Source organism: Mugil cephalus, chromosome 5, assembly GCF_022458985.1.
Source record: "Mugil cephalus isolate CIBA_MC_2020 chromosome 5, CIBA_Mcephalus_1.1, whole genome shotgun sequence".
NCBI lineage: Eukaryota > Metazoa > Chordata > Actinopteri > Mugiliformes > Mugilidae > Mugil > Mugil cephalus.
Window position 1 is genome coordinate 676,253 of NC_061774.1, and position 23,172 is coordinate 699,424.

The 23,172-nt window shown below is 38.8% G+C and overlaps 1 protein-coding gene across 4 annotated transcripts; it reads left to right on the forward strand.

Moving 5' to 3' along the window:
- Positions 1 to 236: 236 nt before the first annotated feature.
- sil1 (SIL1 nucleotide exchange factor) lies at positions 237 to 22,601 on the forward strand. Of its 4 annotated transcripts, XM_047584974.1 has the most exons (13): positions 267 to 365; positions 478 to 535; positions 708 to 820; positions 2,787 to 2,937; positions 5,413 to 5,518; positions 5,903 to 6,008; positions 6,162 to 6,248; positions 16,278 to 16,373; positions 16,480 to 16,601; positions 20,776 to 20,872; positions 20,971 to 21,135; positions 21,446 to 21,610; positions 21,739 to 22,601. In XM_047584974.1, the coding sequence occupies exons 3-13, from the start codon at positions 713 to 715 to the stop codon at positions 21,934 to 21,936; spliced, it is 1,401 nt and encodes a 466-aa protein (XP_047440930.1). In that variant the 5' UTR covers positions 267 to 365; positions 478 to 535; positions 708 to 712; the 3' UTR covers positions 21,937 to 22,601. The 4 variants fall into 4 exon arrangements, with proteins under 4 accessions (XP_047440929.1, XP_047440932.1, XP_047440933.1 ...); XM_047584973.1 differs by lacking the exon at positions 478 to 535 and having other exon boundaries at positions 237 to 365; XM_047584976.1 differs by lacking the exon at positions 478 to 535 and having other exon boundaries at positions 237 to 365; positions 21,019 to 21,135.
- Positions 22,602 to 23,172: the final 571 nt, after the last annotated feature.

Genomic DNA, 23,172 nt, shown 5'->3' on the forward strand with positions numbered 1-23,172 from the left:
TTTGTTTGTTTGTTTGTTTTTTGTTCTGTGCTTCCGTCAACCTATTACAAGCATATTAAACATATTTCCAACATTCTGGTTTCTTTTTTCTTTTTTCCAATACATAAATAATGTAAAAAACGGTCGTGGTATTTTACATCATGTTTCATTTCCCTTGTTGATATTCCACACCAGCATGTGGCAGCACTGAGTTGTGGTGTGGTTTAACAGCCATTACCCGGCACCAAATAGACAAATTACATGACGTGGCCCAATCGGTACCAATGAGAGTAGAGTAGAGTGGATGTAGGAGATGTGGGACGCGGAAGCATAGGCTTATATCTACGATGGAAAATGTTCGAGGCATGTTTTAAATAAACTAACCGGTGAGTGTATGTTAACCTTTACGTGTTCAACTAACGTTGAAGCGTAGAGTACTGTAAGATAGCTCCGTGCATAGTACGGTAATTGCACTCACTGTGCTGGTTATTTTGGCAGTCGTTGCGTCTGAGATGGTAACCACTTGTGTTCAGTGCCCCTGTCATATGTCACATTGGTGAGTGACATAAGTACCATCTGTTTGCATCGCGTTCATGCTTCTAAACATATCTCATTTTTTAATAATTTGTTTAGGTAGTTAATTCCCCATCTCCAGTAGTAAGATCCAGCTCTTCTGATGTTGTCATGTGGACATATTATTACTGATGCGATGTGTTCTGCTGTTACAGTCACCATGAAACAGATATCCAGTCATGTGGGAGGATGTTCATTAACCTGCTTGATCCGGGCTTTTCTGATAGTACTGAGTTGCTGTCACATATTCTGCGCTCTTAGCCAAAAGGTGAGCGTTTTTTTGACATGTTTTATATTTATAAAAATCTTATAAATGGAAAAATATATCCCAGTAGAGTACAGTTTAATTTCACTATTAGTGTACAGAGCCTATTGTTATAGTCTAGAAGATAGGAAGGCATTGAAGCTTTCAGGGGAGTAGACCACGCTAGATTTGACAAGCAGTAATTGTCAACTAATAATGATCTTCTTTGGTGAAGGATATGGCCTACAACAGCAAATTTTGTTGATCTAGAGGCAGCACCAGGCACTTAACTGGCTTTGGGATTTAAATGTTCAAGTTTTGTTTTATATATATAGCCTCGATAAAAAAGTGATTTGTCTAAAGGTGCTTTACAGAACCTGGAAAAATAGGTTGTGTCTTTATCCCAGTCCGTTTATGTGAGACAGATCAGTAAAATAATACAGCAATTAACAGTAATCAGTGAGTCCACTCCAGGTTTAAAACAAGACTCTAAAAAACTCGCCTACAGGAACGACTGGATAGTTCAGTAGAGTATGTTAAGAATAGGGATGTCACAATTACAGTTTTCCTTAGTACGATTATTGTCACAGAATTTAGCAGCCTGAGACTTCAACAACATCTACACACACAGACACACGCACATGTTAATGCGTAAATATCAAAATTTCTAATCAACCAAAGATTTTGCAACCCCCAGGCAGTACCACTGTAGATCCTCCCGTTGAAGAACTATGTGTTAAGGAATAGCATCCATTTTTAAATAAAGGCTCCTCATTTCAGGGGCTCAAACATAAGTGGACAAATTAACCTTACCATGAACAAAATGTTCATTTTTTAAGTATTGTTCAGAATCCTTCACAGGCAGGTGACTGCCTGAACTCTGGAACCCAATGACATCACCAAATGCTAGGTTTCCTCCTTTGTGATGATTTGGTCTTTACTGCAGCTGTCTTCATTTGTTGCTTATTTGTGGGTAGGGATGTCACGATTTCAGTTTTCCTTAGTACAATTATTGTCAGAGAATTTATCACGATATTACGATAATCACGATTATTATGCGTTGATTGATTTCAAAATTCTATTCTTATGTTAAATCACATGAACACTGCTTGAAGTTTTTAAAGTTTCATTTATTTCTGTCTTTTGATGCCAAAATATAATTATATTACTAATTATATGACCCAATATTTGTATTTGTATATTTAAGTATCTATTTATATAGGACCAATCATTAATCCCCTAGGAGAATTGTTTAAATTATTTTAGCCATTAATTGTCATCTATACCAGATGTTTATTTTTAATCGCTTTAATCATGTGCCTAATTTTATGTGGCCACCTATAAAACGTATTATTTTGGTTAATTTATTTATGTTTAAATTACAATGACGCAAACAAATTAGTAAAACATGAAACGGACCAGAAGCATAAGTGTAGTTGTCCCGCAGGTGTTCAAACATATTAGATGTGTTTCCTCCTCCTTTCCAATTTTTTTAACATGATTTATATGCTGACAAGCAGTCCTCAAAAACGCCCTGGTCATTTTTCCTGTATCCAAAATATTTCCAGATGGCTGATTTAACACGTTTGGTTGGGGGGAATAACTCTTCTGTCATTTTCCCCACATGCACATCTGTCACCTGCAACTTGCTGGGATCAAAACAAAGCAACACATGTGGGCGCGGCAACACGTGGGTGTTGCGTGACTTTGTTTTTGTTCCGTTTGAGTTGCCCTTAACTATGGTTCCGGCATAATATTTTCTGACGATATTCAGGAAATGTTACGATCAGTTAATTGTAGCGCTTAATACTGCGCTTAATTGTGAAATCAAGTAATTGTAATACTGTATATATGGCATAAAGCTTAGTAAGATCTTATTTGCTGACAGAAGATCATGGCTGATGTGTTTATGACATGTTTCGTAATAAGTGAAAAAATCTTTGAATTTTGAATTGAAAAATTTCTTTCTCTACAATTTCCCTGTTTGCAGTCTGAAGGTGCCTTAATGGTGGTGGAGTACACAGAAAGAGGAGAGGGAGCAGCTGGCGAGGATGAATATGTGACGGTTCATGATGATGATGAAGTAGAAGAAGATTTAGAGGTGGTGCAGCCTACTGAGCAGTGGCAGACACTTAAGTCAGGTAATGTATTGGAGCATACATTCCGTTTGCTTTATTCAGATATGGGTTTGCTCAGGCTCTGTATAACTACCAACATTAAATTCTAAGACATACAGACCTTTATGGACAATACAGATCAGGAAGCAGCTGGAATTATTTAGACTCATTTTGTGTTCCCTCACAATAACATTTGTATTGTTGTTTGATCGTTGACTGTTGGTGGTGTTGTATGATGCTCAGGCATAGTTATTTACAGCTGCTGTTAAAATGATAACTTGAGCAGGTAGTAGTTGGATCAGCTCTATAACCAACTGCACAATATAAGTGAATAGGACTGAGGACTTGTTATCAGTATATTGATAACACATTTATCACAGAAGCACTGCAAGTTCTCAAATACAATCAGGTTTATCCACAGCAACACAGATTCAACCACAATGCAACTAGGAAATTTGTGCAGTGAGTAATAATTGCATACGCTTTTCAAATCTACAAGCATTTCCTGCATTATATGACTGAAGAATGCTGGAATACAGCTCCCCACACTTTAAAGACATACACTACTGGTCAAAAGTTTTAGAACACCCAAGTTTTTCAGTTATTTATTGCAATTCAAGTCATTCAAGCCCAATCAATAGATTGAAATGGTGCAAAGGTAAGTACTGAACAGTCAGAGGTTTTTCCAAAAAAGGATTGGTTACCCAAAACTGAGAAATAATGTACATTTCAGAATTATACAAAATGCATTTTTCAGGAAACATGAAGTGGGTTAATAATTTAAAGGTGTTCTGCAGCAATGAAGGTTGAATCAGCCTTGAAAGCTGGTGCAACTAATTCCTACAGGTGTTCCAACTTTTCTGGATTACTTACAACCCCCTCTGTCTGCATAAAAGCAGTGTTGGAACACACTGTGGTACCAGACCCTCATGAGCATCAGGTGAAGTGGGTTAATAATTTAAAGTTGTTCTGCAGCAATGAAGGTTGAATCAGCCTTGAAAGCTGGTGCAACTAATTCCTACAGGTGTTCCAACTTTTCTGGATTACTTACAACCCCCTCTGTCTGCATAAAAGCAGTGTTGGAACACACTGTGGTACCAGACCCTCATGAGCATCAGGTGAAGTGGGTTAATAATTTAAAGTTGTTCTGCAGCAATGAAGGTTGAATCAGCCTTGAAAGCTGGTGCAACTAATTCCTACAGGTGTTCCAACTTTTCTGGATTACTTACAACCCCCTCTGTCTGCATAAAAGCAGTGTTGGAACACACTGTGGTACCAGACCCTCATGAGCATCAGGTGAACAGTACTGTACTGCAGAAAGTAGTGTGTTGCTACAAAATGGTGAGAAAAAGGCAATTAACCATGGAAGAGACAGGCCATCACAACACTTAAAAATGTAGGTCTTTCCTACAGGGAAATTGCAAAGAAAGTCAAGGTGTCAGTGAGTACAGTTTTCTTTACCATTAAAAGGCACTCAGAAACTGGGGGAAACTCTGATAGGAAGCAATCTGGCACCCAAAGCCACAACTGAATCAGAGGACAGGTTACTGACAGTTAACAGCTTGCGTGATAGGCGGCTCACAGGACAACAGCTTCAAGCACGGCTTAATAGTTGTCGTAGTAAGCAAGTCTTACTTTCAATTGTTAAGAGAAGACTTGGAGCTGCAGGTTTGACAGGACGAGTAGCAGCAAGAAAGCCATTGCTAAGATGTCACAATAAGACGAAGAGGCTCTCCTGGGCCATGAAACACCACCATTGGACTATTGAAGACTGGAAGAAGGTATTATGGACTGGTGAATCAAAATTTCCAATCCTCAGTTCATCACGCAAGATCTTTGTACGCCGTGGAGTAGGCGAGAGGATGGTTCAACAGTGTGTGAAATCAACTGTCAAACATGGAGGAGGAAGTGTGATGGTCTGGGTCTGTTTTGCTGGATCCAGGGTCGGTGACTTGTACAGAGTGAGCGGCACCCTGAACCAAAACAGCTACCACAGCATTCTGTAGCTCCATGCAATACCCTTTGGTATGCGCCTAGTTGGTCAGAGGTTCATCCTACAGCAAGATAATGACCCAGAACACAAGTCCAAACTATGCCAAAACTACCTCAGGAAAAAAGAACAAGATAGAACTGGGCAGAAGAGTGAAAGCCAAGCAACTCCTGCAACAGACTTGGGAAGAACTTTCTGAAGAACATTTGATTTCTATTGTAGAAAGAATACCATGAGTGTGTTCAGCTGTTATATCTGCCAAAGGTGGCTACTTTGATGAGTCAAAAGTTTAGAATACATTTTGGTCTATAAATTGATTCCATGATTTCTTCTTCAACTCAAATTACTTATTTGTTCTATGCTTTCATTTCAGAGGGCAATGACACAATAAACTGAATAATTTTCAGTTAAAAAAAAATGGAAAAAGTGTGGTGTTCTAAAACTTTTGACTGGTAGTGTATCTCCTGTTTTAGTCTTAATCTATGTCTCTATACCTTGTGTGTTGATAGGCCAAGCAGTGCCAGCAGGTTCCCATGTGAGGCTGAATCTGCAGACGGGTGAGAGGGAGGTCAGACTCGGAGAAGAGCAGATGAAATACTGGACACAGGAGCATAGGTGTGGGCCCTACCTCATACCACACTCTTCAGGATGAATTTCAGAGTGTAGTTTTTTTTTTCTATCTATTAAATATATTAGGTACCACAGTTTCCTCCCACCTTTCAAAGACATGTTTGTTAGGTTAATTGGTGATTCTAAAGTGACTATAGGTGTGAGTGTTTGTGTTAGGCCTGTGGTAGACTGGTGACCTGTCCAGGGTGTACCCCGCCTCTTGCCTAATGACAGCTGGGACAGGCTCCAGTAACCCCTGTGACCCTGAATGAACGGTAGTAGAAGATGAGATGAGATAAAGATATCTCCTAAGTGTGCCTCTACCAACAACGCTCATGTGGTAGAAACAATATAAATGAGAATGTGGGCAGTAAAAGTCTCTCTTTGCAGGGAGAAAGGAAAAGTCCAGTCATCCTTCAGTCCTGATGAGCTCAAACAAGCCATGAAGAAGATAAAGGAGGACCTGAATTTTGCAAGCAAAGACACAGACCATCAGGTAGAAGCACAGAGACTAAAGGCAGTTTGGAAGCTGTGCAGTCACACAGTTTTCAGTACACTGATTATGTGTTGGGAATGTTTAGTCACAATGCTAATTAGAAAGTATATGCCCCTTTATCAACAGTTAAAACAGCTAACTGTGTGTTTGTAGGACGTTGTGGCATCTAAGTATCGTCCCCTAGAGGAGTTAAAGAAAGATATGGCTCAGCTGGACCTGGTGGTGGAGACGGACGTTCAGGTATGTTCAGATCTATGTGGAAGTTAAGATTTTATTTTCTGTTTGGAGTCAGTTTTAACTGCTAATCAATATACCTATTAAGATTCATATGATGAATTAAGTCATGATTATCTATATGGAATCCCTGCATCTCTGCGGGTCTGTTAGCTCTATGGAGTGAGAGCTAAATGGTTGCAGTTTTTTAGTCTTAAGGGATACTTGAAATGGTTCTGATGAATTCAATAAACACTTACTCAGCATAAAACAGCACATTTAACAAGTATCTGGTGAACATATTGGAACATTCAGCGGGAGTTGCAGGACACCGAAACTGAGTTTAAATATGAGTGAATAGCGAGTTTTGTCGAGTGGTCTCCACATGAATAGTATTGCTGAGCTGTAGACCGTAAAAAGCGCTTGTTTGCTAAAACAACCAGAAAAGGTCGGGATATATCGAGGGATGTCCGATATTGACTTTTTTCCCGATATCTGATATTGTCCAAATTCTTAATTTCCGATTCCGATATGGTATACCGATATATGCAGGCATATGCATTTTTTTTTTTTAGCCCAGACTAATTTTAGGTAGCAAGCAACCTGTTAGCCACACTAGCTACACTCTGTTGTAGTTTTGGCTCCAGGTGCGGTTTGATAAGGTCACCCATCGGGGTCTCAGGACCCCACAAACAGCAGCAGCAGGAGCGTGCAGCAGCACAACACTGGCATTATGTTATCTGTTTTTATTATTGGTGGTAAATCCGATAACGATATGAACAGATATTAAAAAAATAGGCTAATATCAGCCGATATTATCGGACATCCCTAGATATATCAGTGTCTTTACAGGTGTAAGCAGTGTGTCAAAGTGTCAAAAAAGTCTAATTCCAGATCTACTGACAGAAATGACAACAATTTTCATGAATGCACAAACTACAGAAAATTAAAAAGTCTTAACATGTGTTTGGACAAATTAGTGGTTCCCTAAAGCAATTAACTTTACAGAAATGGTCGATGCATTTGACATTAAGGGCTTGTTCAGACCTATTACGATGTGATCTGGCCTATTAGATAGCAAGTTACAAGCTTTAGGTGTTTAGATCTGGCATTGACATGCGTCTCCAGATCCACTCTGCATTTTGTGTTCTGAATGTAAATACACAAAGGTTCCATACCATAACCTCCAAATGTGTTCAGAGATCTGCTCTCTCAAATGCGACCTCGCTGCATTCTGGGATTGTTCACACCTGTCTTTTAGGTGATCAGATTTCCTAGATGGGATCTTAAGCCCATTTCACATCGACCGAGGTGTAAATGTAAAAATGCACAAAAAAAAAATAAAAATGTAAAAGGGTGGACCTGGCTATCAACCTAGGATTTTTTCGGCTCGGCCACTAGATGGCCTGTCAGACTGTATCATGGTAGAAGCTCCAGTTCAAAAACAGCAAAGTTTTGGTTTGCTCCCATAAAGACTGATCTCTGAAGGGCAGAGATTGTTGTTCACTATTTTCAATCAAACAAATCAAATGTGTTGTTACATGATTGCTAATGAAAGTGCATAGGTGAATTAGCACTGTCATGTTTGGGAAATTGCACCGATCAGGGAATGCATGTGCAACTGTGTTTATATACAGCTTGTATAGCGATATCCCACACTTTTTCATGGCAGCACACTGGAAAGACCGAGATCCACTCTTACAGTGGGAAGTCCGACCCGGGACTTCTGTCGATGTGAAAGCCACCAGAGGTGAGTCGACCCGAGTCTGAAAATACTGGGTCGACCCAGGATTTATTTATTTTTGAATAATATTTTATTTTTAATAACAACATGGCCACCAAAATAAATCTACAACTTGTTGCGCGATATACACAGTACAATACACAAAAAATCGCTCCCCTATACTAATAAGCTGTGATAGTATCAATGGAAGGATGTGGAGACCAAGTATATGTACACACAGATATTTACACAGTCACACAGATGCATAAGGAAACGCTCAGTCGTACTGCAATTGACAGCGATGCAGCAAATACAAATCTCCAAAGAAATAAAGAAAGTGATAAAGAAAATAACAATTTCGCTTTAGACAGAAAGTGCTACGTTTAAAAAACAAAAAATTAAAATGAATTAATTAAAAAATAATTAAAAGTAAATTAATGTCCAACCTTATGACCCAAAAACATCAGTTAGCCAGTTTTCCTCAATCCCATCCAGCAGCCCTTTTAATACACTGGTTGTGAGTCTTTTGCCTGCATATTTAAAGAAAGGGGTCCAAATCCTACAAAAATCATCTGTCCTATATTTGAATCTGTATGTTAGGTCTTCCATTGGTAGTTAGTCAAAAAACACTAGGTGCAACTCCTAATTGTAGGTGGAGCATTGTCAATCCAGCTAAGCAATATATTTTTTCAAGCAGCAAATGTGAGTATAGTAAGCAGCCTTCTTTAATGAGCATCAAGCTGGACATTAAAAGTCAAATTGAATTTGCTAACAATTTTACTCCAGTACTCCTCAATACGGATACATGTCCATATACAGTGCCTATAACTTCCCATCTCTACTTGACATTGGGAACACTTTTCAGAGAAACTTGAGTTCATCCTGTGTCTAAGCTGTGGTGGATCCTGCAAACGATGTAATATTCTAAGCTGGGTCTCTCTGGTTCTGTTACATATGGAGATCTCTCTCACTAAAAACCATATTTCCAACCATGTAGATGAATCTGTTGTAAGATTGAAATCAATTCCATTTGCATTGGAGATACTCCAAGTTCATATTGCTAGCAGAGTTGAGCTCAACATATCCCCGACCATGCACTGCTTTCTTATCTCTACCAAGAAGAGACAGTCAAACAGTCAAAGTCATACCTGCTTTGATTCTGAATGAAGCTACAAATTTGCAGATACCTGAAGAAGTGATTACTGGGGAAACCATATTTCTTTTGGATTTGTTCAAATGTAAGCATCACTCCTTTATCAAATAAATGTCCCAGAGTTAAAATACCCCTCTCCTCCCGCATGTTAAATCCCAAGTCTGAGCGGGCTGGGGCAAAATCCATGTTCCTGTATGTCGGAGCTAGCGAGGACAATGTTTTAGAACGACCCTCCAACTTTCTTATTGCTTGCCAGGCTTGCAGACTTGTTGTAATTAAGATGTTACTGCCCCCAGCATTCTTAGTTTTCTGTGAGTCCAAGGCAAATAAAAGACTTGAGAGGCCATTACCCGCATTCACCGATTCCAGATCTAACCACGCTGATTCTGGATCATTATTAATCCATTCAGCTATGTACTGAAGCTGTGCAACCAGCTGATAGAGCCTATTATTTGAGACAGCTAAGCCTCCCTGCTCTACAGACATTCGCACATTTCAGCCTGTTTCAGTCGTGGTTTCTTTCTGTTCCATATAAATTAACTGATCCAGCCATTAACCCTTCTAATTGTTTTATTATTAAATAAAATAGGGACCATTTGAAAGTGATAAGTAAGTCTTGGTAGAATATTCATTTTGAGTTTTCTATTCAATTCTAAACATCAATGACAGTAGAAGAGATATCTATCTGTCCAGGTCATCATATATGCTTTAACAGAGGTTCAAAGTTGGCCTTGTACATTCCTTCTAATGATGGGGTGATGGAAGTTCCAAGACAAGTAAAGCCTGTGGGTGACCATTTAAATGGACAAGAGATAGGGAGAGAAGAGTTGCCTAGAGGCATGACTTCAGACTAAGAAAATTTTATTTTATCCCATGACAATGTACTAAATTGATTTATCACATCCAGAACAGCTGGTATAGATTTTGTTGGATTAGTTATAAAAAGCAATATATCATCAGCATATAAGGCTATTTTATGGTCTTTCCTACCAACTGAAATTCCAGTGATATCTGGACTATTCCTTATAGTTTCTGCAAGGGGCTCGATCACTATAGCAAATAAGAAGGAGGATAAAGGGTACCCCTGCCTGGTTCCACTGCCCAGAGGAAAGTAGGATGAAAGCTGGCCATTGGTCCAAACAGCAGCCAGTGGTCTGTAATATAACAACCTAACCCAGCTGCTGAAAGCATCTCCAAGCCCAAAGGCGTTTAAGGTGAAAAAAAGAAAGTGCCATTCAACCCTATCAAAGGCTTTTTCAGCATCTAGACTTATCAGCATACTGGACAACTTCAGCTTCATCTGAATTACATTTAACAACCTTCTCATGTTGTTACAGGAGTTCCTGACAATAATGGACCCTGTCTGATCAATGTTGATAATGGAGGGGAAAACCTTCTCAAGACGCTGCGCTAATATTTTAGATAATATTTTAAAATAAACATTTAGGAGACTAATAGGTCGATATGAAGGACAGTTTTTCCTTTTTTAAGTATGAGGCTAATATCGGCCTCTGTGAGTGATCTAGGTAAAGAGCCTTTGTTAAATGATTCATTCAGCAAAGAACCAACAAGCTTTGATTTAAAATCTTTATAGAATTCACTGCCAAGGCTGTCGGGGCCTGGACACTTCCCTGATTATAAGGTCTGCAATGCCTCTCTAACCTCCTGCTCCATAATTGGTCCTTTTAGCCCCTGTTTTTGTTCCTCTGTTAGTTTAGGTCAAGTAAGCTTGTACATAAATCTATCAATCAAGTCCTGTGCTTCTGGGGGCTCTTTACTGCTATATAACTATAAAATTCCTTAATTTTATAACTATAAAATTCCTTAAAAACCTTACAGATATTAACTGTGTCAGACTTACTTTGTTCATTTTTGTCTTTAATGGATGAAATTGTCTGAGGGTCAGTCCTGTTGTTCACTAGTCTTGCAAGATACTTGTTTGGTTTATTACCATACTCATATAATCTTTATTTAGCGAATCGAATACTCTGCTCAGCTCTATGAGAAGAGAATTTAGAGATGCTCTTGTAGCCAACATTCCTTTCACATTAGTATCAGAGGGGTATTTTGCATATGTCTTCTCCCAATCAGCAAGCGTGTCTTCTAATTTTCTTTGGGCCTTTAAAGATTTATGTTGTTCACTTCTAACATAGGAGATAATAAGGCCTCTGGCATAAACCTTACAAGTTTCCCATAATATTGATTGGGGTTATATCTGGGTTTTTATTTATTTCATAAAATATTTTAAATTCTGATTTAAAGTAAGAAATGAATTTGGGGTCACTAAGTAAGTGTGAGTGTAACTTCCAGGAATTAGAAGAGCACTGTTTCTCGGTGAAGAGCAGCTGTAAAAATATTGGGCTATGATCAGAAATAGAAATAGTTCCTATATAGCAAGACACAACCGAGAAAAGCATCAACTTAGGGATGAAAAAATAATCTATTCTAGAACTGCTCTTATAAGCATGGGAAAAAAGTGAACTCTTTAGAAATAGGATGTACAGTTCTCCATGCATCAATAAACCCAAACTCATCACATGTGTCCATTAATGCCCTGGCTCTTTTTGATGGGGCCCTGGGATCTGCAGGCATTCTGTCAATAAGCGGGTTCCGATGGCACTTAAAATTCCCACCAACAATACAACATTCAGTCTCAAGTTCAGCAAACTCCAAGAATCCCTATGTGACAAAATCAGTAGGATGATTTGGAGGTGCATAAACGTTAAGAATTAGGATGTATTTCCCGTACAGCAGACCCTTAATTATAATATATCGTCCACTATTGTGCTTAACGCAAGGTCCAAGTCTAAAGGGCAATTTCTTATTTATCAGGATACATACCCCTCTGCTGTTTGATGTGTAGGATGAGAAAAAAGTCTGACCAACCCAGTCCCACTTAAGTTTAAGATGTTCTTGATCATTCAAATGGGTTTCCCATAGGAGGGCGATTTTTAAGAGAGGTGAGGATCTTCTTTCTCTTCACTGGATGATGAATACCCCGTACATTCAAATTTAATACTAATACAATTTAATACTAATTTAATACTAGGAATACTCATAATTAAATTAAGTACATAGCATATCTTAAATTGTTGCTACTCATCACTGTCACACATTTATCATTTTCCACAGCCTAGACCAGCGGCCTAGACCAATTGTGGTCAAATTTTTTAACTTTAAAGACAGAGAACTGGTTTGGAGGAATAGGAAAGAGCTGAAAACCACTGCGCCAGGAGTGTACATCAGTGAAGACTTCTCAGAGGTGGTGAGGCAAAAAAGAAAAGAACTTCTGCCCAAACTAAGAGAGGCATGGGACAGGGGGCACCTTAAATATGACCGCTTTATCACCTATCCATCGAAGGGGTGTCAAGACCAAACTTTTTCTGAAAGTGACTTTGTTGTGGAAAATATAGGAAGAGATGGTATACTTGAGAAGCTGCATGTAGAACCTGCACTGGAGTCCTTTATGAAGATGTTTTCTACAGTATGTGACCGACCTGCTCCAATTAAGAGTCTCTCTGTAAGATCAAAAAAGCATCATGGCTGGATGATGAATTAAGAAAAGAAGGGTCAACTGAAAAAGCATGTGATTACCTCTGTTTGCTTGGCAAACTGGAAAGCTTATTGCTTGCTAAGAAACAAGGTAACTAAATTAAATAGAAGAAAAAACAATATGATAAATCAAAATTTGATGAGTGCAATGGTGACAGTAAAAAACTATAGAGAACACTTAATGAAGTTATGGGCAGAAGTAAAAATGGTAAAAAGCCTTCTTTTATAGAACATAATGGGATATTAATTACCAGACCCTATGATAGAGCTAACTATTTCAACAAATGTTTCTTACAAAAAGTTAATTCAATTAGGGATCAGCTGTTGCCGAGATATTACAGGCCATCTATAGCTTATATAAGAAATGACATTATGGTTAGTAAAGATTGTTGCTTTGAATTTAAAACTCTTAGAGAGGTAGATGTGGAAATACTTCTTACAATTAAGTTTGACACACCCATAAGTTGGGTAACTTATATATGGCAAGCTTCTAAAGCTTGCAGCAAAAGTAATAGCAAAACCACTGTCATATTTTCAATTTATGTTTTAAAGAATCTATTTCTCCAAATCTATGGAAGATTGTAAAAGTTACTACTCTGCCAAAAAACTGCAGAGAGCCACTTACAGCAGCTATTGCAGCTATTGAGCAAATTAGAGAAGCCAAATTGCTGGGCATTACTACAGATGAAACATTATCTTGGTCTATACATATAAAGAATATAGGCAGTAAAATGAGTAAAAGTATTTCAAACATTAGAAAATGTGCATGTTTTTAACTGGCACAACAATCAAGCTTGTTGTTCAATCATTAGTCTTGTCCCACCTTGACTACTGCCCTGCAATATGGTCTGGCACCTCAAAGAAAGAACTTGCTAAACTCCAGCTCGCTCAGAATAGAGCTCTGACGACTGGCACTTCACTGTTCTATTAGGAATAATGTAAATGCTATGCATTATAAACCCTCCTGGATGAAAGTAGAAGAAAGGTTGGCATGTAGCCTTATTTTGTATTTGAATAATATTTGTACTTCGCGTAAACCCAGTAGCCTGTTTTCTCTATTAGTACCTGCCAAGATCACACATGATTATGACACCAGACAGGCCTTAAGCTGTCATTTCAGACTAACTAGACCCAGGACAAATGCACTGAAAACAACTGTATTGTACAGAGCTATTGTATACTGGAATGGACGTCCGTACTATCTCTTTCTTAAGTGTAAGAAATCAGGATTTAGAAGGGAATTAAAAAAAAGCTGTTTTGAGCAAAGAAATTAGGTTAAATCCTGTTGACTGATGTCTGTAAAGCTTATTTTGTATTTTTAGTTTAAATTTGTACAGTGACAGCTCTTAATGAGCTGATCTCTGAATGTGTCCGTGTATGTGTGAACATATGTGTAGGTGCTTGTACTATGTATGTATATATTTGTACTGTATATGCATGGTGCATGTGAATGTATATATGCATACTATATATGTGCCTGTAGGAATTGATGCGTGTGAGTGGGTGTGTGTATGCACACGTTATGGATATATACATATATATGTGTTTTTCATTTCATATTTTGTGTTTTTGGTGATTTCTCTGTTGGGAACACTGTATAAGAGCTGTTAGTTGTCTTGCTTTTTAGGAACCCCAGGAAAAATAGTCATCAACATGGTGACAACTAATGGGGATCCAATAAACAATAACACTCCTTACTTATCTAACACAGTAAGTTGTAGTAGCGGTGGCTGAAAATATAGACAGACACTATCCCTACCACTCATATATAACAATAATCATTATGTAAATCCAGCAAAAAAAGTGAATAAAACAGAAAGAAAAAACACAATTGGTAGGGCACTGGTCCTGATGGCAGTTAGCATAAGCATACAATCAAAAATAATAAGCATAAAGTAAAACTCACAAAAAAGAAAAAAAAAGTTCAGTCCTGTCTCTCAAGTCAAGTATCTTAAGAGCATCTTGTGGGCCTCAAGCTCCCATAAAAATAAACATAAGCATACCCCATGAAGCATAATTAGCACATAATTTACACGGAAGGTAGTTAATAGAAGCTAATTAACGGGTGATTAATATGTGAATGCCGCCCTTATATTTCTAGATGACTATACTAAATAATACCCACAAAGATTTACTTATTTCTGAAAAATATGTCCCGGTCAGAATTAAAAGTCTTTCTGTGGGGGAACATGTTCTAGGAAGTTACGGTGAAGCATAGTCTCTGGAACTTCCAGGTGAAGCACCTAGCAGTTAACACAAGAAAGTGGCTCATCTCACCTGTGCATGATAGGAAAATAAAAAAATCCCAAAATTGCAGGATAAGTGTACCAGAGCTCCAACAAAACTTGGCTACTCAGGGGCTTGCATCACCAGACGACCCGGGAATCTGATCTAGCTTTAGGTATATGTGTTCAGACCTGGCATTAAATATGCATCTCCAGATCTGTCTTAGTTTCTAGCTTTGTATGCAAATAAACCCTGACATTGTCTCGGGCGCAGTAGAATATTTTAACAGCGGCTGTCTCTAAAGCATCACTACCAGATTGGATCTTAATGCAAGGTTAAATTTCTTTTCTGTAACCGCCTCTCCCGTGGAGGGTCATGGGGGGACTGGAGCCTATACCAGCTGTTACTGGGTGAGAGGTGGAGTACACCCTAGACAGGTCACCAGTCTATTGCAGGGCTACAACCACACTCACACCCAACAAGCATGTCTTTTGGCAGTGAGAGGAAGCTGGAGAGAGAACCCCTGCAGACACAGGAACTTCACCCAGACCTATTCGCATGGGTATAGTTTTACCTGGGGACCACTAATTTATAATAATCATGGAGGTTGTCTGTTGTCTGTTTTTACTTTTTTGTGACTTTTGTTTGATTTGTGTTTTTTTCTGCCTCTTGTGAGAGCGCAAAGTTGATGTTGCTGAACCATTCAATTAAAAAGAATGAAAACAATAATCAGTTATTAATGTGTTCATCAACAAAGGTGGAGCTGATTTAAATGCCGCCAGGTCGTTTGTAATCTCTTCCCTGTGTTAAATAGTATCAAAAATATATTTTTATCGTCCATTATAATTTGCAAAGTAATTAAAACTGTCTCTGTGGAGTGAGACGGAAAGTACCAGAGCCATAACAATGGAACGTGAATTTAAGTAAAACACAGAGTTTGTTTAACCCGTGCGAATGTGCTACATGAAACATCCAGATGTAGGGAGTAATTTTTTAATCACAGGATGTCCTCAGATAAGTCGGCCGATGGAATCTCCTTACTGTAAAGCATATCAGTATGAACCACCACACCACTATGCCACCCTATTTATTTATTTATTAATTTATTTATTTAATTTGCTTGAAATTCTAGTATTGATTAAGTTACAACTTAAATCCTACGTTTGTAGAAATTAGCCTGATTAATTATATACATCAGTAAATTTAATCTAGCTTCCTGTATTGGTGGTTAACTGAAGGGAACTCTGACAAGCTGCCATTGAACAGGATGTTTTGTTAACAACCATTATTGTCTCAAAGGTTCTGTGCTCACAGACCTGCATGATTGTAATGTTGCCATCAGTCCTGCAACTGTATTTAGTGTCTGGATGAGTAGAATGACATCTTTTTTGCGGTTGTCTAGATAATGAGACGCCTGGTGGACCAGTTCAGGAGCAGCAACACAACCACTGAGCAGAGACGGAGTATCCTGCTGGAGTTGGAATATCTAGTGCACCAGGTATCAGAGCATGTGAACTTTATGTCCAAACACAGCTAATGTCAGGATGTTATTCTTTGATGTTTAAGTCTCTAACTTTGCACGCCTTTATATGTGTGTGTGTTAGGTGGATAATGCGGAGAGTCTGTGCTCAATGGGGGGACTCGAGTTCATTCTAGAAGGTCTGAACAGCTCTGACTTTAGATTACAGGAGAGCTCTGCCTTTGTCCTGGGATCTGCGTTGGCCAGGTACAAACAACGTGTTGATCAAACTGTTTTATAGTAGGAACCCTTTTATCACATTCCATACATCTAAATGTTACTCTATTGCCAAAAGTATTCACTTACCCATCCAAATAAGTAAATTCAGGTGTTTGAATAATTTCCATGGCCACAGATGTATAAAATCAAACACCTAGGCATGTTGACTGCTTCTACAAACATTTGTGACAGAATTGATTGCTCTTGGAGCTCAGTGAACTCCAGCATGGTACTGTGGTAGGACGGCACCTTTGCAAGAAGTCCAGTCTTGAAATTTACTAAATATTCTACAGTCAACTGTCAGTGGTATTATAACAAAGTGGAAGTGATTGGGAATGACAGCATGACAGAGCTAGGTCAGCAGATGCTGAGACGCATAGTGTGCAGAGGACATCAACTTACTGAGTAAATCACTACAGACCTTGAAACTACATGTGGCCTTCAGATTTGCTCTACAACAATGTGTCAGGAGCTTCATGGAATGGGTTTCCATGGCCCACCAGCTGCAAGCAACACATCACCAAATGCAATGCAAAGCATTGGACACAGTGGTGTAAAGCATGCCGCCACTGGACTCTAGAGCAATGGAGGCGTGTTCTCTGGAGTGACGAATTCCATTCTCGAAATCTGATGGACCAATCTGGGTTTGAGTATTGCCAGGAGAACGGTACTTGTCTGACTGCATTGTCAGGGCTGTATACTTACTTTTTTAGTGGTAGCACTGGTTGTAGCAAGTTAAAAATTTTAGTAGCACAAAGACAACGAATGGACAGGTCAAACCCCCTGTTTTAAAAGGCTGCTGATATTAGAATAAATCACTGTGTACTGCACAGTGCCGGATATTTGATGCTGAATCTCCGTGGATTACCGATTACCATGATTGTTAAAAAAGTGTGGGATATCACTATACAAGCTCTACAAACATAACCCCAAATGCATCCCCCGGTGCAATTTCCCAAACAAGACATATGACTAACTCACCTATTAATCATTGTGTAACAACACATTTGATTTGTTTGATTAAAAAATAAAAAATAATAACGGTCTGACGGGCTCTTGTCGAAGGAGGATATTTTCCTCTCCTTCAGCTCAGGATCTTTATACCTTTTGGAAAGGGTAGTCCAGCTATGCACAAATCATGCGACAATTTCTCACGTTTAGGTTATTTATTTTGTACACACAGAATAAGTATTGATTCAGTGCTGAGACTTCAGCCTAACCACCTTAAGGGTAGGAGAGGGACAAAAAGTTCCAATTCTACTATTTCCACACCTTTAATACTGTCTTGACCTCACCCATCATCCCTCACCCGTCATCACCGTCTAACATTAAATCAGATTAAACTTTTCCTGTTTTTGGTCAGTTTTGATTACCAAATTTATTTCTATTTGCTAAATGCCAGAATAATGACAAAGGGATTTTTTTTAATTTTCTTCAAAGTCAGAAGTTTACATACACTAAGATTACTCTGCTGATGCTGATGCTGATAACTATGATGATGTCATGTCTTTGGAAGCCTCTGAGGTATTGACAACATTTGAGTTAACACGTCTGGTTCATCCTTGGGTGCAATTTCCAGATGCCTGAAGGTGCCACATTCATCTATTCAAACAATTATACGCAAGTATAAACATCATGGAAATGGGCAGCCATCATACTGCTCTGGAGACGAGTTCTGTGTCCCAGAGATCAATGTGCTTTGGTCCGAAATGTGCATATTAACCCAAGAACAAAAGCAAAAGACCTTGTGAAGGCTGAAGCTGGAAAGAGTATCTCATTATCAACAGTGAAAAAAGTCCTGTACTGACATGGGCTGAAAGGCCACTCCCCCAGGAAGAAGCCATTGCTCCAAAAGAAACACAAAAAAGCCAGATTACAGTTTCCAAATGCACACAGGGACAAAGACCCTAATTTTTGGAGACATTTCCTGTGGTCTGATGAAACAAAAATTTAATTTTTTGGCCATAATGACCATCGTTACATTTGGAGGAAAAAGGGACAAGCTTGCAAGCCTGAGAACACCATCCCAACCGTGAAATATGGGGGTAGCAGCGTCATGTTCTGGGATTGTTTTGCTGCAGGAGGGACTGGTGCACTTCACAAAATAGATGGCATCATGAGGAAAGAACATTATGTGGATATACTGAAGCAACCTCTCAAGACAACAGCCAGGAAGTTAAAGCTTGGGCGCAAATGACTTTTCCAAGTGGACAATGACCCTAAGCATACAGCTTGGAGAACCGGGGCTTTCGGTTGTTGTACCATGTGATGGTTTTGGTTGGGAGGCAAACCTGTTGCTCATGCAGGAGCATGCATTAATTTGATACTGATAAAAATTCAGAACTCCCGCGGACTCCCCCCTATGTCCTAGAACATTAATAGGCGGTAGGAGGTACTGCAGGGGGGGTCACAAAATGTTTTAAAAAAAATGCTAAAGTTTAATACTAATAGAGCTCAGTTTCAAAACGTGACGTTTCAAAAGATAGTTCAACAATTTTTTCTTTGTCCAACTTAAATCTTTGACTTGCTAGCACCAGTCTTAACTTTATTTTACACATTTATATGTGAGTATATATGTGTGTGCGTTTATATATATATATATATTGTGATGAATTACATGGAGAATGTGAACTAGGTCTTCTCATCCAACATCAGTGTCTGACATCACAAATGTGCTACTGGAAGAATGGTCCAAAATTCCTATGAACACACTCCTAAACCTTGTGTAAAGCCTTATCAGAAGAGTTGAAGCTGGTATACATGCAATGGGGAGAGTGATGTCCTATTAAACCCTATGGATTAAGAATGGGATGTCACTTAAATTCATATTTGTGTAAAGGCAGATAAGTGACTTTTGGCAATATAGTGTACCTTAATACCACCATTCTACTCAAGCTGAGATTCAGCCATGGTCTACAAGTCAAACTGTCCAAATAACACATCAAATTATGCAGAACACATTGACCTGTATACTATGTTGTATGTGAAAAATTTTAATAAAGTTGAGGCAGTCCAACATCTCCATATAGTGCACAAACAAACCAACCTGATGCTATTTTCCCTCACATAAGCTGGCACCATCTTGCAAGTTTGGAGCTAGAGTCTCAGTACGGTCTAAGAGTGAAGCCACAAGGAGCTCTGCCTCCATCACTTACAAAGAAATGTTGGATTATGCACTGTTTATTTAATTATCATTATTTTTTTCAAACTCTCACTGTCTTACAGGACCACTTTACAGAGTGGCATGGCAAATGGAAGTCACCATGACACATCCTGTTTCTACAGTGTTTATAGTAACTAAAATTAAAATTAAAAGGCACTTGAACATGCATCAGCATTATACTGTATTAACTACTTAAAACGCAAACTATCATTTGACATGTATTTTAGTGTTTTAGTTTGGCCTTTGGCTGTATAAAGATCATGGAGCAGGTCCCTCAAAAGTGAAGTCAAAGCAAGTAGAGCTCCCCCTGTTGACTGATAAGTTTCATCCCCTCCCCATGTTAGTGAATGTAAGTTTGGCTAAATTATTACACAAAAGTACATAGTAGATAAAATAATATTTTTTTCCTGGGTGCCTTTAATCATTGTAGTTAGTTAATATAATGCTGATGCATATTCAAATGTCCTTTTTCTGAGAAGTTTTGTTACGTAGTTATTTGATAATAATTGTGATAATATGGAAACAAGATGTGACATCATAATCACTACAAGTTGCCATGTCAACCGCTCCATGAAGGATCCTGTAGAAAATAATAAGTACTGTGTATTTTCTTGTAACTGATCCAGGTACAGCAGAGTGCAGTAATAAACAAAAATGTGAGTGAGTCTGGCTCTGCGCGACTCCACTCTTGGACCGTACTGTGCAGACTCCAAACTCACGAGATGTTGATTTTCTAGGTTTTAGTGTGACAGCTGCTGCCAGCCAAGTTAAGATAAGGATCAGAATATCTCAGGTGAATACAAGGTATTTGAAAAGAAATAGAGTTAATTAAAATGCTGCCTTTGGACAGTGTTGGGTTTTGATAGTTTGTTTTTTCGATTATAGTTGCCTTATTCTCTCTTGTAAATATATTCTACATTTAGAACAATCATTTACTTTCTAGAAAAACAGAAAGGCCTGGTCATAAGTGATTTTCATACATATATTTGTGTCCTGCAGTAACCCTGTGGTTCAAGTGAAAGCTGTGGAGAGTGGTGCTCTGCAGACGCTGTTGACCACATTGGCCACTGCAGAGCCACTAAGTGTCAAAAAGAAGGTACCTTCATTTGCTTTGCAAATAACTGTCAAAATGTTGTGTCTAAATGCGTACAATTCAACTGTGATGCTTTGTATTTGTGACTGTCTTCCTATTAGATACTGTTTGCAGTGGCCTCCCTCTTACGTAACTTCCCCTATGCACAGCGTCACTTCTTGTCACATGGTGGGCTGCAGGTCCTGTCAGAGCTGTTCAGGTTGGATGGAGGAGGAATTCTGCGTAAGCGTATTGTCACCATGTTGTATGACATGATCAGTGAGAAGGTAGAATAATTAAACTGTATTTTTGATATTTTTCAGCATGTGCCGTATGACTGTGGGGCCCAGGTTCCACCATCTCACAATGATTTTTTTTCTAAATCTTGTTTTAATGATTGATGAATGAAATTGTGCTATAAATGTTTGAAATGTTACAAACCATCCATAGAGGTTGTAAACATGACTGTATGAATAAAGTGGATAAAGTGTATCTGTATTTGGGGAATTAGGATTGGGCCTCAGAGTTGAAGTGGTTCTTGTTGAGAACACTTAGCACTGTAGATGACACCCATGATGTGCTCCTCTGCTCCACCAGGAGCTGATCTCTCAGGCGCACCTGGATCCAGTTCCAGATGTCTCCTATGAGGAGAGGGTGCGTCAGTACTCCACAGTGTCCCTGCAGGGGGAGCTGTTAGAGAAAGGCTGGTGCAGTCTGGTGCCACAGCTGCTGGACTCGACTGAACATGACTACAGAGAGAAAGTAAGCTGATTGAAACAATGTAGAGGAATTGTAAAACTAGTGAGATTATTGACGCAACTTATGACCAAATTTAGAACTGAAATGTGCTGTGAAAAAAATCCTGAAAGTTTGTACTAATGTTTTTGCAGGCTCTCCGGGCTTTGTTGGCGATGGCTTCTGTGTGTTTGGATCAGTACCGTTTGAACAGCTCTCTGCTGAGCTCTCTGCTCTCTCTTAAAGACCAATACCAAGAAATGGTCCAGTCGGAAATGATTGTAGGAGAGGAGAACAGCTACTTTATAGAGATAGTAGAACTAATAGATGCCCTGCAAGTCAAAATGAAATGACCAGGATTGTATTTTGATATTTATTACAATACAATGCAGACAGGAGAAGACCACAGACAGAAAGAGTCTTCAAACATGAGAACTGCATGCAAATCATGGACACAGAATGCATCCGTGTTGACATAAAAGTAATGTTTTATTGGTGGCCTTTTTGATGGAATGTTTTTTTGGTTGCCTCATAAGGTTTTGTATTTCTTCTAACCCGTGTAAATTGTACGTCTGTGTTTTGTTCCAGTCCAATCTTAATACACCACAGTTAATACTGAAAGCAGAGGTTATATGTCACTTTAACCATCCAGTGTTCCTGTTTCACTATTTGTTACCATGGACATGTTCAACAGTAGAGTCACGGGGACCAGCTCCTGTTTTCATTTTACAATTAAAAAAGAAAAAACAAACAGCTGGGGATACTGGAGTCACTACCAGCATTGGCCTTTAACAACACAGCATGTTATAACAGCTTTTCTGCATGGGTGAGATTAAAGTGGATGAAATGCAATATTATTGTGACCTGTATTGGCAGCAAGAATAATTCAGCAAATTTCCCCCTCTGTGACTTTTGGGGACTGTGTGTGACCAAAATAGATTCATCAATTTGTTTAGGATTGTGGAACAATATTTCACAAGTGTTGGTAATTTAAAATAATAAAATGATTTACAATTCATGGTGTTTGGTTGATGCATTTTGGAGCAAATGATGCAGGGTCTTACAGTAAGACATCTCAGTTGAATGCAGTATGCCGAAACTGGAAACTATATAGTCTGTATAGTGACCATATTACCACCTGTCAGACAGACTGTAGGTTCGCCTGTGATACAGGCATTGTCTGTTTAGCCCACAGACAGCATAAAGATATAATACATCTATGTATGTGTTGCATAAACCCCTTCATGACCTATATCACGGTGACATCACAATGTTAACTGGAGGCAAAACAGGGAAGCTTGAGGTGAACACTGTCCGTTGCATTTACTATGTTACCCTCCACAGTGTTTCTGTTTGCTTCTTGTAATATCTTTAATGGAGAAGCTTCACTAGATAAAGACAGACCAGACTTCATCCCCTCTGTGTCCTCCTTTGGTCAAATCATTCATCCAGTGACTGAGAGTGTAGGTCAGTGAATATAGTCACATCAGTCAGAGTCAGCTTTTTAAAATAACATGGTTTTGGGGAGTGAGTGTTTTGGTATATTCGCTTAAAAAAAGCGTTTTCCCTGTCCATTCGGGTCAAAACAG

Excerpts from the sequence above, each read along its gene's own strand:
- sil1 (XM_047584973.1), top strand. The coding sequence starts at position 713 with ATGAAACAGATATCCAGTCATGTGGGAGGATGTTCATTAACCTGCTTG. Across the intron at positions 821-2,786 it reads TCTGCGCTCTTAGCCAAAAG|TCTGAAGGTGCCTTAATGGT; the intron begins GTGAGCGTTTTT and ends CCCTGTTTGCAG. Across the intron at positions 6,249-16,277 it reads TGGTGGAGACGGACGTTCAG|ATAATGAGACGCCTGGTGGA; the intron begins GTATGTTCAGAT and ends GCGGTTGTCTAG.